The sequence below is a fragment of the Crocuta crocuta genome, unplaced genomic scaffold, assembly GCF_008692635.1.
Source record: "Crocuta crocuta isolate KB4526 unplaced genomic scaffold, BGI_CrCroc_1.0 scaffold140, whole genome shotgun sequence".
Classification (NCBI taxonomy): domain Eukaryota; kingdom Metazoa; phylum Chordata; class Mammalia; order Carnivora; family Hyaenidae; genus Crocuta; species Crocuta crocuta.
In genome coordinates this window covers 2,729,665-2,742,716 of record NW_027527775.1, presented here as the reverse complement: position 1 = coordinate 2,742,716, position 13,052 = coordinate 2,729,665, and the positions used below count along the sequence as shown (strand labels likewise).

Genomic DNA, 13,052 nt, shown 5'->3' with positions numbered 1-13,052 from the left:
GTTGCCTTGGGAAAAAAAAAAAAAAAAAAAAAAAAAAAAAAAAATCTGTCTTCTTGTCAGCTCCTTCTGCTCATATCACCAGAATTCCAAATTATATATTCAAATAATTTGCATTTTCCCACTCTTAGTTTTAAAAAAAATCAAGTTAAGTCAAAAGCAAAACACAGTCCTTTTTATAGCAGAAAATTGCTTCTATTGCTCAAAGCTAATTTAAAATAAAATCTAGTCACCCTGAAAGACATACGTGTGTGTGTGTAGATATATATATTATTTTTTTAATTTGGCTTCAGATCACTAGTCACTTATATTCCTACATAACACTTATTGAAATGTAATGTTTTCCTTGAAGAAGTGGGAATAAAGCTTTATTCTTGTTGCAAAGCATTGCTCAATCCTGTGTTTAGCATCGTGTGTGTGATAGATAACTAATACATCTTTATTGAAAGAATAAGTGGATAAATGTATGAATGAATGAGCAAAGTAAGGCATATCAAGACTGCAAAGCAAATACAGTCTTTGCTTGACTTTAACTTTACTCCTAAATATTTCTTAGCCATGTTCTGCCTTCTAACATTAAAACTAATAAATACAATTACGTACTTGAGAGTTCCCCGGTAAAATACATGGCCCAACACCTAAGGTGCTTCAGCCTCAATGAGATGAATTTGCCTTCTGTGATAGTAAGTCCAGATTGTAACTAACATATATTCATCACATATATTATGTAAATATGATGCTCAAAGATACATGTCCAGTGTGTGTGTGTGTGTATCTTCTCTGTATTTGCCAAGCACTGTACTAAGCACATTATATTCACAATCCCATTATCATTCTCCATGTCCCTATAAGATAATAGATAATATTATATTTCTAAGCTTATATCTTAAAGAAGGTTAAAGAAGTTAAGTAATTCCCCCAGTAGGTATTCCTGCCAGTTCCTGCACTGATCTCTTTGCTGCTGTGACGAACTGCTTACTGGGACGTAAGAATGCCAGGAAGTGGACAGAGGTGACTTCTAACTCCTGGAGTTGGTGCGGGTGACAGGCTGCAGTTTGGTGGGAAAGTTAGGACTCTGGCCCAGTAAACAGCATATCAGAACAGACTGGAAAGAGGCTGTGGGCAACAAGCCATGGTTTTAAAAAAAAAAAAAAAAAAGTAGGATTTTAAGGCAAAAAGTAGAGAGGATGGGAGGCTGAAATACTGGCCTCTAGCTAGAGTCATATAATTTACCTTCAGACCAAGACACTTGAAAGTCCAAGGGAACTCTAGTCATAATTGCATTAGGACGACTCTACAAACTGGGACTGTCCCGAGTAAACTAGGAAAGATGGACACTTTTCCCGTCTCCTTCTCTTGCTATTTTTTTTCTTTTATTCCTCTTTCATTCCTCTCTTATCTCCCTCTTTATTTTCCCTCTGTGCCTCACTGGCTTTCTCCATGATGATCCAAAATGGAGAAGCTCACCAAGTGAACTTATTTGACAAATGTTACAAAAGGCTATTTTCCCTTTTGCTATACTAGTTATCTATTGCTTCCCGGCAAGGTACCCAAAATGATGTATCCTAAGAAAACATTTAGTATCTCACAACAGTTCCTGAGAGTTGGGCATTCGGGAGCAGCTTGGCTGGGTGATTCAGCCCCGGAGTCTCTCACAAGGCTGCAACGAAGCTGTGAGCTAGGACTAGTCACCTGAAGGCATGACCGCACCGGAGCACTGACTTCCAGGAAAGCTCGCACACATGGCTCTCTTGGAGGACTCTTGTTTCTTGCCACATGGACCACTCCACACAGCTGCTCATGCCATGGCAGCTAACTTCTCCCAGAATAACCGAGAAAGAGCACAGAGGCACAACGGCTTGTACTACTAGTTGTACACGTTTCCCTCTCTCACTTCTACTTTATTCTGGTCATCAGAAATGAGTCATTAAGTCCAAGGACACTCACAAGAAGGGGGACTGGACCCCACCTCTTGAGCGGAGGAATATCAAAGAAGTTATGGATACATTAAAAAATACCATAGTCCATCCTCTGGCCACAAATTATTTACATTCTTCCCACATGCACAATATACTCACTCTTCCCAAGGTCCACAAAATCCAACATGTCAGCTCAAACTCCAGATTCTCATCATCTACATCAGTTCCTGGAATGGATAAGGCTCCTTGGGTACAGTCCTTCAGTAGACCTTCTCTCAACCTGAAGACGTGTGAACAACAGAGGCACGTTACCCACTGCTGCCCCCCCCACACGCACGCACACACACAGTATACAGTGGTGGAACAGAGACAGGATAACCATTACAGACATTCTTGTTTAACATAGGGAAACTGGGAAGAATTAAGGAGTTAATGGTTTGTAGCCTTGCTGAAATGCTGGAAGGTCCATCACCAAGATTCAGTCTCACTGCTGCCCAGGAATAATCTGTCTATAGCTCTGAGCTCTGCTCTCTGGGTTCTCGGTTCTGCCGTCTTAGTCATCGCTCCTTTTCCATGAAATGTAACACACGTGTGCAGCTGAGTGATTTCCTCCAAGGTTTCCAACTTAAAGAAATGTGGAAGTCCAGGGGCACCTGGGTGGCTCAGTCGGTTAAGCATTCGACTTCGGCTCAGGTCATGATCTCAAAGTTGGTTGGGTTTGAGCCCTGCATCGGGCTCTGTGCTGACAGCTCAGAGTCTGGAGCCTGCTTTGGATTCTATGTATCCCTCTCTCTCCACCCCTCCCCAGCTTGGGCTCTCTCTCTGTCTCTCAAAAATAAATAAAAATGTTTTAAAAAATTATTAAAAAAAAAAATTGGAAATCCAAAGGACCCTTTTCATTACTACTATCTCTGTCTTCAGTAGTGTTTCTATGAATATATTTCTATTGAAACTTTGTAGCTCTCCTACGTATTTACTGGCTTCTCTCTAGGTAAATGCCATACTCATAAATGTCTTGGAGATAAGACCTCCTCTACCCTGGACACCTGCTGAGACACTGTGGGCTTAACTGAGCTGAGACACTGTGGGCTTGAGTGAAGCCAGAGTAGCCACTTCCGAGAAGGATCACTCTTCTAGCCGTTCACTGGAGGCCTTTGTCCCTTGCTAAGGGGTCTTTCCATAGGGCTGCTCATGATGCCTCTGCTAACTTCTCTCAGAGCAAGTGGCTTGGAAGGGGGGGGGGGGGGAGTGGAGATAAGAAAGTCACGGTGACTTTTTTGCGTAGTTTGAAAAGTTTTCTACCATTAATTCTGCTTTATTCTATTCATTATAAGTGAGTGCAGTCTATCCTCAAGAGGAGAATTACCATCCACTTCTTGAAAGAAGGAATATCAAAGGATTTGTGGACATATTTAAAGTTACTACAGCTGCATAATTTTTCAAAGCTGACGTTTTAATTTAATTTCACCTCTGGGAATCTATCCAAAGAAAATAACAAAATATAAGGGAAATGGTATGTGAGGTAGGTAAGCTATTAATGTTATGTTATACCAGTAAGAAATTAGAAAACATACCTAACTATTGAGCAACAGAGGAATGCTTTGATGAACTATAGTATTTCTACAGAACAGAATACTGTGTAAGTATTTGAAATTTTTCTGGAGCCCACGTAGTAATATGAAAAACATTTGTGATAAGTTTATGAAAGAACACAAAATTGTATGTTGAAAAAATATGCACCAAAAAGAGACCAGATGAGAACATGCCAAAATAACAATAATGATTGTGGTAGTTGGTGAAATCATGTGAGATTTCTGTCTTTCTCTGTCTCCCAAATGTTCTCTTATGTATTTTTCAGTAATGTATAATTCTATGACTTTTTATTTTGCAAGAGGAAATTAAAGACAATACTGACTTTCTAAGTGAGAATTCAGTGGGCATTTGTGTCCTTTTTATATGCAGCAAAAAATAGACTGTGTTCAGATTGATAGACAGGCTTGTGAAGAGTTCTATCCGTGGTGGAAGAGATAGGGAAGAGAATACACTCAAGAGTGGTAATGGAGAAGATTCTACATTAAGGAAACCGACAGAGTACAGTTGAGCACCCAGGGAGTGGGGTACTAGCCCAGCCCTGAGCCTGAGGAGGCAAAGAGGAAGGGTAGCTTTTGTCCTGGAAGCTGTGATCTTCAGACATCTGGGAGGTGAAACAAACACTCCCCACCTTATTCTCTGGCCCTCTCCATCACCTGCCTGCCTCCCACTGATTGAGCCAACCGAATCCAGAGTAGGAAGCAGTCCCTTGATTATAAATCTTAAAAGGTGAACCAGGCATTACACAAAGAAGGGTAGAGACTGAAGCTGAAAGAGCAAATGGAAATACCCGGCACAGGAGAGTATTTAAAATAGCTAGGCGGTGCTCTGCTTTGGTGAGAAGATTCCAATGATCTTGTGTAAAATTTATGCTTTTATACTAAAAATGGACATCGATGTTTGAGGCATATACATTTGGCATCCAACTGTTCAAATTAACATGTCCAGATACCACACGAGTTATGGATGGTTTCACTTCTGGACATAAACAAACGACCCACGTCGTAGGTCATGGCATTCAAGTCAATTATTGAATCTGGAAGTACACATCTTGAACAGGTTTTATGTGAGTGTAGACAGTTTACAAACCAGTGGGAGATTTTTGTTGACGTACACACCAGTGAACCTCCTAATAAAGTTATCCCCAATCAAAAAAAGGCCGCAAACGTGTACAGTTTTCTTCAGCTGTATTATGAACTTCATTAAGGCAGACTCCTTGTTGTATTTGGTTTGGTTTTTTGCTCACCATGTATCCATCACCTATCACAGTGCCTCAAACACAGGAAGTCATCAAACTTTGTTGAGCGTATGAATGAATGGATTTATTAGAAGACTTTCATGTTTTGCTTTTCCATCTTTTTTGTTGAGGAAACAAGAAAAAATTCCTACAGAAAGGTAAAAGAATTTCAGTAACTTGCTTATGCTCAAACAGCTAGTAAGTGGCAGAACTGGAATCTGCACCCAGATTTTTTTTGGTGCACCTGCCTGAAACTAACAGAACTCTTTACCCTGGTACTTCAGTTACATTTCTTTTTTTTTTTTTTTTTTTAAATTTTTTTTAATGTTTTATTTATTTCTAGGAGAGAGAGAGAGACAGCATGAGCAGGGGAGGGTCAGAGAGAGAGGGAGTCACAGACTGAAACAGGCTCCAGGCCCTGAGCTGGCAGTCAGCACAGAGCCCGACGCGGGGCTCGAACCCACGAACTGCGAGATCATGACCTAAGCGAAAGTCGGACGCTTAACCGACTAAGCCACCCAGGCGCCCCTTCAGTTACATTTCTAATATCCGGCCTGAGATATGACCACGCTCATGCAATGCACACATGCTAAAACTTCATCTTTTCTTCAGCGTCTCTGGAAATAAACTTAATGTTTTTCCAAATGAGAATATTTCATTATATAGTTTGACATAAATGTACTCTTTTTCCATGTGAATGGACATCATGGTAAAATAACCCTACATTCCACTGTCTGTTTAAGATAGAAGCTTCTGGGGGCACCTGGGTGGCTCAGTTGGTTACACATCCGACTACAGCTCATGTGATCTCGCGGTCCATGAGTTGGAGTCCCGTGTCAGGCTCCGAGCTGTCAGCACAGCCTGCTTCGGATTCTGTGTCTCCCTCTCTCTCTGCCCTTCCCCTACTCTCTCTCTTTCTCTAACAATAAATAATAAACATTCAAAAAAAAAAAAAGAAGAAGCTTCTGTACTATTCTTTAGTCTAATGGTGATTGTTGCGAAGGTGGTAGTGTCTCCAGTGATGGGGGGGATTTGTCAGAAGGCCTAGAAGAGATGGTCCTGGCACGTAGTGAGCAATGGGCCAGGGGTGCTAAGTGACCAAGAGCGCTCCAAACAGTGAATAAACCATGAATAAACTGTTTTGCCCAAAATGCCAACAGCATCTCAGCCCCTGAGTGACTCTTCCACTTTTGCTAGGTGAGATCTTTTACCTGCGAATATTTACTATTCCGGGCATATTTAATATTCCTTAAATAAAATCTAACAATGGAATTTTGCTGGTTCCCCTGTGAACTTTAACTTCCCAGGCTTAGCTTCTCAAATTAAACTAGCCCTATGTGGAGTTTTAAAAAAAAAAAAACCCAAGCCGGTCCCTGTATACTCGCAGTGGAGAGCAAACTGTAGCAGGCTGGGAGTCAGGAGGCCTGGGTTCTTGGCTCGTTAACTGGATAGCATGGTCTGACCTTGGGCAAGTTGTCTAATCTCTTTACTGCTTCTGTTTTTTTCATCTAAAACATGGAGGGCAGGGACGTGACTTTGCAAAGCTGCAGCCCTAACACTGAGTAAGCAGCAAACCAAGGCCAAAGCAGCGTGTGAAGCTTTATACATGAAGGTGTAACTCAGAGAAAATCCCCAAAGAAAACCTCACAGATGCCCTAAGTTATCCACATGGAATGGGTAAGTGTAGGCTCCTCCAAAGCAGAAACTGTGATCTTTTATGCATGTTATTTAGAAAGAACATCTTCATAGAAGTTACGGTTAATGGCAGTGGAGGCAGCCAGAGACATTTTCTTCCTCAGTTGACCGTAGTCAAGTGGAGACTGGAGGTCATGAAGGAAATGCGGAGGGATCCTGAAAGTCAAGGTCTCAGAACCTCAAAATGGATTCAGGCCTTGCTCTGGTGCATGGCGAGCCTAGTGGGGGGTGACAGACCTGGCCATCCCGTGGACCTTCTCCCAGATTCCCTTTCTGCAGACTCCAAAATGTCAGAAATCTGCTCTTTCCTGTTTTTCAGATCCCTCTGGCTTTTTCTAGGATCTTTCCCCTCCTCTCCATCCCCTTTGCCACGGTCCCAGTTCAGGATCTCATTCCCTTGCAAGTGGTGGAGAACAAGGGTTTCTAATCTTTTCTTTTCTGTCTTTCCACTTCATCCACTACAGTGCTTTCAGAATTATTTCTCTAATGCAAAGTTAGCATCTGGTTCTCCTATCAAAGAGCTAGTAAGTGGCAGAACTGGAATTCATACCCAGACTTTGTTCTCTTGCTTGTTGGAAAGCTCTCTAGTGGCTATTAGGAAAAATTCAAATTCTGAAGAGCATACAAGACCCTTTTTTTTTTTTTAATTTGAGAGAGAGAGAGAGAGAGAGGGAGCAGGAGAGAGGGGCTGAGGAAGAGAGAAAGAGAGAATCTTAAGCAGTCTCCATACTCAGAATGGAGCCCAACATGGGGCTCAATCCCATGACCCTGGGATCCTGACCTGAGCTGAAATCAAGAGTTGGACAGTCAACTGACTGAAACATCCAGGCATTCCAATATCTTTTTTTTTTTTTTATGTTTTATTTATTTTTTGAGAGAGAGAGAGCGCAAGCTAGGTATGGTAAGAAAGAGAGGGGCACAGAGGATCTGAAGCTGACAGGCTGATAGCAGTGAGCCTGATGCGGGGCTCGAACTCACAGACCACGAGATCATGACCTGAGCCAAAGTCGGAGGCTCAAGCAACTTAGCCACCCAGGTGCCCTCTTTTTCTTTTGTTTTAATGAGCTGACACCTACTTTATCTTTGTCTGTTCCTCTACTCTAAGCTCCCTTCTGCTGCTCAGTGGCCTGTCTGGTCTTAGATTATTCCTCATCCTTCTTTTGCTTTGCTTTATATGCAGGGCTCTGTTCTGCAAACCAAGGTTCCCCAGGCTCCCTTGCCATCTGGCTTCTAACTAAATTTCGTGTGTCTGTCTCCCCCTCATTCTCTCTCTCTCTTCTCCTCCTCTCCTTCCCTCCCTCAAGTTGTGTCTCCGGCAGTGGCTATGTCACCTCAGTGGTCCCCAGGGTTTATCCAGAGACCCACCATCTTGGGCTGTAGCACCACCACCTTCCCCTTGTCCTGGGGAGGAAGTGACCTCCTCCGGTTGCCATTCTTGTGTTTGTCTCACTTTGCCATGGCTGCTCTTTCAGTCTTCTAACATTTTTAAATTTAATTTCCCACATTAAATTCCTCCCACTGAACTACCTGGTGTGGGTTTTGCTTTTCTGGTTGCATCATGACTAATCTATTCCCTTCCTTTCTAGTTCCCAAAAAAGGCCTCTCCAGAGAAGGCGGCATTCCCTGTGTGAGAAAAGCATCCCTTTATTTCTCCACGATGCAAACTCCTCCTTATCCTTTGCACTTTAGCACAAATTCCATTTTTGTTACTGTTCCAGGCACGCTGAGGCACTCTCCCTTACCACCATGTACTTGGCACAGTACTAAATGTACAGTTAGCTTATTATGGAAAGTACTTGTTACATTGGCCTCACTAACCCATAAGCTCTAAGGGGTGGCTCAGCTGGTGAGTATCTGACTTCGGCTCAGGTCATGATCTTATGGTTTGTGCATTTGAGCCCCAATTGGGCTCTATGCTGACAGCTCAGAGCCTGGAGACTGCTTCTGATTCTGGGTCTCCCTCTTCCTCTCCCTCCCCCGCGCCCCTCCTCCCCACCCCTCCCCTCTCCAGCTCGGGATCTGTCTCTCTCTGTCATTCAAAAATAAATAAACATTAACCCATAAGCTCCTTGAAGCTAGAGACCATGTTATTTAGTTTATATCCCCAGTACATGGGCATACAGTAGGCAATTAATAAATATTAGTTAAATAATACACTACATGAATATGGAAAAAGTTCATAGCTGATATTTAAGCAGCCTCAACAGTTTCATAATATTTAAATTTTATAAACATACTGGAAAATACAGCTATTTCCTAATGGTTGTAGTTATTACTGACTTTTTTATAAAGAAAATTAATTAGTACTTTTAGCCAAACTGGATCTTTTATTCCAGTGTTGGAGAAAGTGCTTGCTATATTTAACAAAATAATGGAAAGTTGATGTTTATAACATTAGTTCAACTCACTGGAAGCTACATTCAAATATGTGTATTTTATTGTATTCAAGATGCTTCTAATTAAAGAATAATTATAAATTCCTATAGGTCACTAGCTTTACCACTGGAAAAGTTTCATTATCACATCATATATAAATAAAGTTCAATTGAACTTATTTACCCATTAAGAATATTTAAAAACTCTATAATCTCTACATAATAATTAAATTAACATATCTTCTAACAATTCTGGAAGTGGCTATGCCAAGTTGTCAAACCTTTTCTACTTTCTGGAAATTAAAAAATGCCATCTTTAATATTTTACTGAATTCAAAGGAAAGCTTAAAAGAATGAAAATTGATTATCCAAGTTTATTACTTGGTTCAAAGCATAAAATCCAAAATCTCTGATCATTTGGACTTTGGACCCTCAGCCACTATTATGAGTGTTTGAAAAACAAAAACTTATGTCATCTCATATTCCAGATATTAAAGTCATTGACATTCCACCGCAAACCTAGCATTTCATAGCATGACCCATTATCAAAGAGACTGACATGTGAGTAAATACAGAGAAGTGTTATTCAACCAGCGAAATAATCCAAAGAAATTCAGAATATGGAGTATCTAAGTATCCCTTGAAAATAACTGTAGACTCAAAGATTCTGAGGCATAGGACATTTACACTGGATAAATTCTAGCTGTTGTAAGAACCCTGATAATCAAAATTTTTCTACTATAAATCTGAGCCAACATGCCTTTTTTGTTAAATGTCATCATTAAATATTTATTATTCATTTTCCCTGTTCTTTTCATAGCCCTCAGAAAACCCCAGTTAATTTTTTTCTTTCCACAAATATAAACTGCACTGTGAGCTTGATTTTCAAGTTACATTGAAAGTCTTTGACAACACCTAAAAATGCTTCTCAATATTAAACATTAAATATTTTTAAAATTAATCTGTTTATTTATTTATGCAGAAGAAAGTGTCTCGAACCAGAGCTAATGTGGGTTTTTACAGACCACTAGGCAAGATACATTAAATCTACCCAACAGCTTGACAAAGACAGAGCTGAATATAGGCAATTATTCTTTGAGCACCCCAAGGATTATCTGCTCAACCAACGAAGGAGAAAGGGTCCTGATGCCCAGTGGATGAAGACAGCCAGGTTGGAGTTTTCCTTAGTGTTGAAGCTATATCTTCAAGCACCATTGGCTATAAAGCTAAATCCAAGATTCAGTTTTGTGTATAGGAATTATTTGAGTATAATATTCTGATAAGTTTCTTCCTGCATATCTTTTGAAAGTAATCTTTTGTATACAAGCCTCAGATTGAGGAATATGTAGGGTTGCCTCTTCCCTCTGTTATGATCCATCTGGCTCCTTATCTTTAAACTTACATCCTCAAAGAAAGAAAGCTTCTAGGGGCACCTATTTGGCTCAGTTGGTTAAGTGTCTGACTTCGGCTCAGGTCACGATCTCACAGTTTGTGGGTTCGAGCCCTGCCTTGGGGTCTGTGTTGACAGCTCTTAGGAGCCTGGAGCCTACTTCAGATTCCTTGTCTCCCTCTCTCTCTCTGCCCCTCCCCCACTCGTGCATGCTCTCTCTCTAAAAATAAATAAACATTAAAATTTTCTTTTGAAGAAAAAAAGCTCCTGATACTTTAAGCCTAAAAATGTTTTCAACTTTCTGCTACCCTTCATTTTTTGTTTCTTTAATTAGAGAGAGAACTTTTTGTTTGCTGCATTTATAAATGTAAAGCCTGACTCATGAATATTCAGACAAGATAAAATGCCCAGTCAGTTTCTATCCAATGGAACTTCCTTTGATGAGGGAAATGTTCTAGATCTTCACTGTTTAATATAGTTGCTGCTAGATGCATACGTCCATGGGCTCTTGAAACGTGGCTACTATGACTCAGAAAATTGAATTTTTAAATTTTATCTTAAATTACTTTTTATGAGGTTAAAAACATTTTTTTAATGTTTTATTTATTTCTGAGAGAGAGAGAGACAGCATGATCAGGGAAGGGTCAGAGAGAGAGGGAGATACAGAATCTGAAGCAGGTTCTAGGCTCTGAGCTAGCTGTCAGCACAGCCTGACACGGGGCTTGAACCCACGAACTACGAGATCATGACCTGAGCTGAAGTCGGAGGCTTAACAGACTGAGCCACCCAAGTGCCCCTAAATTACTTTAAATTTGAGTAGCTACTTACTGGGCAGTTCAGGTCTAGACATTATGACTTGCAAGGCACCAAGGAGGTTCCTCTGTCCCAAGTTCCTGTATCCCTAATTCCTCATAGCCTCAGCCCCCATGAGCTCAAAATGACCCTTCAAGAAATAGGATACAGAATAAAATTAAAACTATGATCCAGTCAACACTCCTGGTTGCAAACACAGGTCAGTGCCAGTTGACTCACACACACCAAAATATTTTTGCAGGTATATAGACTCCCCCACAGAATCAACAGGAAGTCTGAAGAATGAAGCTTGAGTTAGCCCAGATGAATCTGATGCATGGCCAAGATCCGGCCATCGAGAACAGTCTGCGTAGGATGTCACTACTGGCCCTGACGGCATGGGGCACTTGCCAGCACACTGCGGGGTTCTGTCGCCCTTGGTCTGCTAGCCACCGACCTTTTAACTCCACAATGGCCACATCAAGTAATTTCTTATTGAGCTTCTGTCTTTGTGTCACTCCCTAAAGATACTGCCAGTCCACAGGGTATAAATATCTGCCTGCCTTTTGGGTTCATAGATGCTAGCGCAGGCCATAGCATTCACTTACATCAAAAGTTTTGATTTTATTTCTAAAAAAAGTTAACCTTAGTGCAACCTGTAAAGAAGTAAAAGCGGAATCAAAATGACTTTGCTATACAGAAAAATGTTCTCTTAATTCTTTTCAGTTTTCTGAATATTGTTTTATATTAATCAATCATTAGCCACTGAAGTATAACATAAATTGTAAAATTAAAAAATAATTACAATTAGTTATAATTAGTTATAATTGTTCACTGACGTTCAGTTTGTAATTGATAATTGCCTTGGTGAAGCTAATGGTTGCTGCCATGGAAAGCTCTGAAAAATTCCGAGCTGCACTGGTTGGTGTGCGCCTGCCATCTAGTGGTGAGACAGGTGAATTCCATCATAGAGACCCTAGAGCGCCTGAAAGACCAAGTTTACCAGCTTTTCCCACTTCAGAATTTTCCCAATGTTTGGACCCAACCAACCACATATGTCTTAAGCCTTTGAAGTTATCTTTCATTATATTCCATTCCATTTTGTGTGACTGCGAACTGTTGATCTCTGAGAGCCAAAGGGTCTCTTAGCACTAATTTGTAACCACATTCCCTGAACCAGGTTGCCCTTCAACAGTGGCTTTTATTTTACCTTTGTCCAGAAACAACATGTGGTTTGGGCGCGTTACTGTTCTCCCACAGGGATTATCTCGGCCACTATTAGAAAAGTGCTAATAAACACTAGCATCATTGATGTCATGGATTGCTGACTTATAAAAGGATTTATCAGTTTATTTAAGTTTAGCTTAAGAAAATAATGAAAGACGATGATCAGTATTTTTGCTCACCACTCTAAGAAGGATAGGAGAATCATAAGTAAAGGAAAACATCCAGATCTCAAGTTCATTCCTTTCAGTCCTTGTAAATTTAGAAGGCAGTATTTGTCATGTACCATACCCTAATAGCAATATCAATACAATCTATTTCTCACATACCTGAGAGTAATAAAATTGACCTTCCACTTCAAAGATCCACTGTTTACCTCTGAGAACACTTCTGAAAACAAAGAGAAACTATCAAGCAGGTGGCCTAATAACGTTTCTGGTAGTGGTTTGGCCAAAAAGATGACATAAGGATGGTCTAAGATAGGCAGCAGGAATGGCGGCCCCAGACACAGGATGGGGCCAGGGTCTTCAGGCTTGCTTGCCATGTTTCTTGATTCATACTCTGAAAGGAAGTAAGTGAAAATTTTAATCTGGATCTGGAAGAAGGAGGAAGATTTGGAGTCTTAACAATGATAGTAAAATAGATTTGAGATTTGGGGACTGCAGAATCTGGCGGAGTGGTTCAAAGTACTCAACTAGAGAAGAGGAAAATCAAATTTTCTTTGTGGGAACACGGTCTGATAATAGAGATTTTGAAAATTCGGAGGCGAATGAATTTGATAAACTACTGAACGGGTAGAGCATCCAGGCAGAGCCTGGAAAGGATCAAATTCC

The 13,052-nt window shown here is 40.7% G+C and overlaps 1 protein-coding gene across 1 annotated transcript in view; it reads right to left on the bottom strand.

The window, feature by feature from the left end:
• The window catches only part of LOC144239100 (uncharacterized), a 27,038-nt gene that overhangs the window by 5,466 nt on the left and 8,520 nt on the right, over nucleotides 1-13,052 (bottom strand). The window contains exons 3-4 of the mRNA XM_077773104.1: nucleotides 12,549-12,780; nucleotides 2,076-2,196 (exon numbers count right to left, since the gene is read on the bottom strand). Of these exons, the coding sequence (XP_077629230.1) occupies nucleotides 2,076-2,196; nucleotides 12,549-12,780 (353 nt within the window). The remainder of the gene's footprint in view (nucleotides 1-2,075; nucleotides 2,197-12,548; nucleotides 12,781-13,052) is intronic.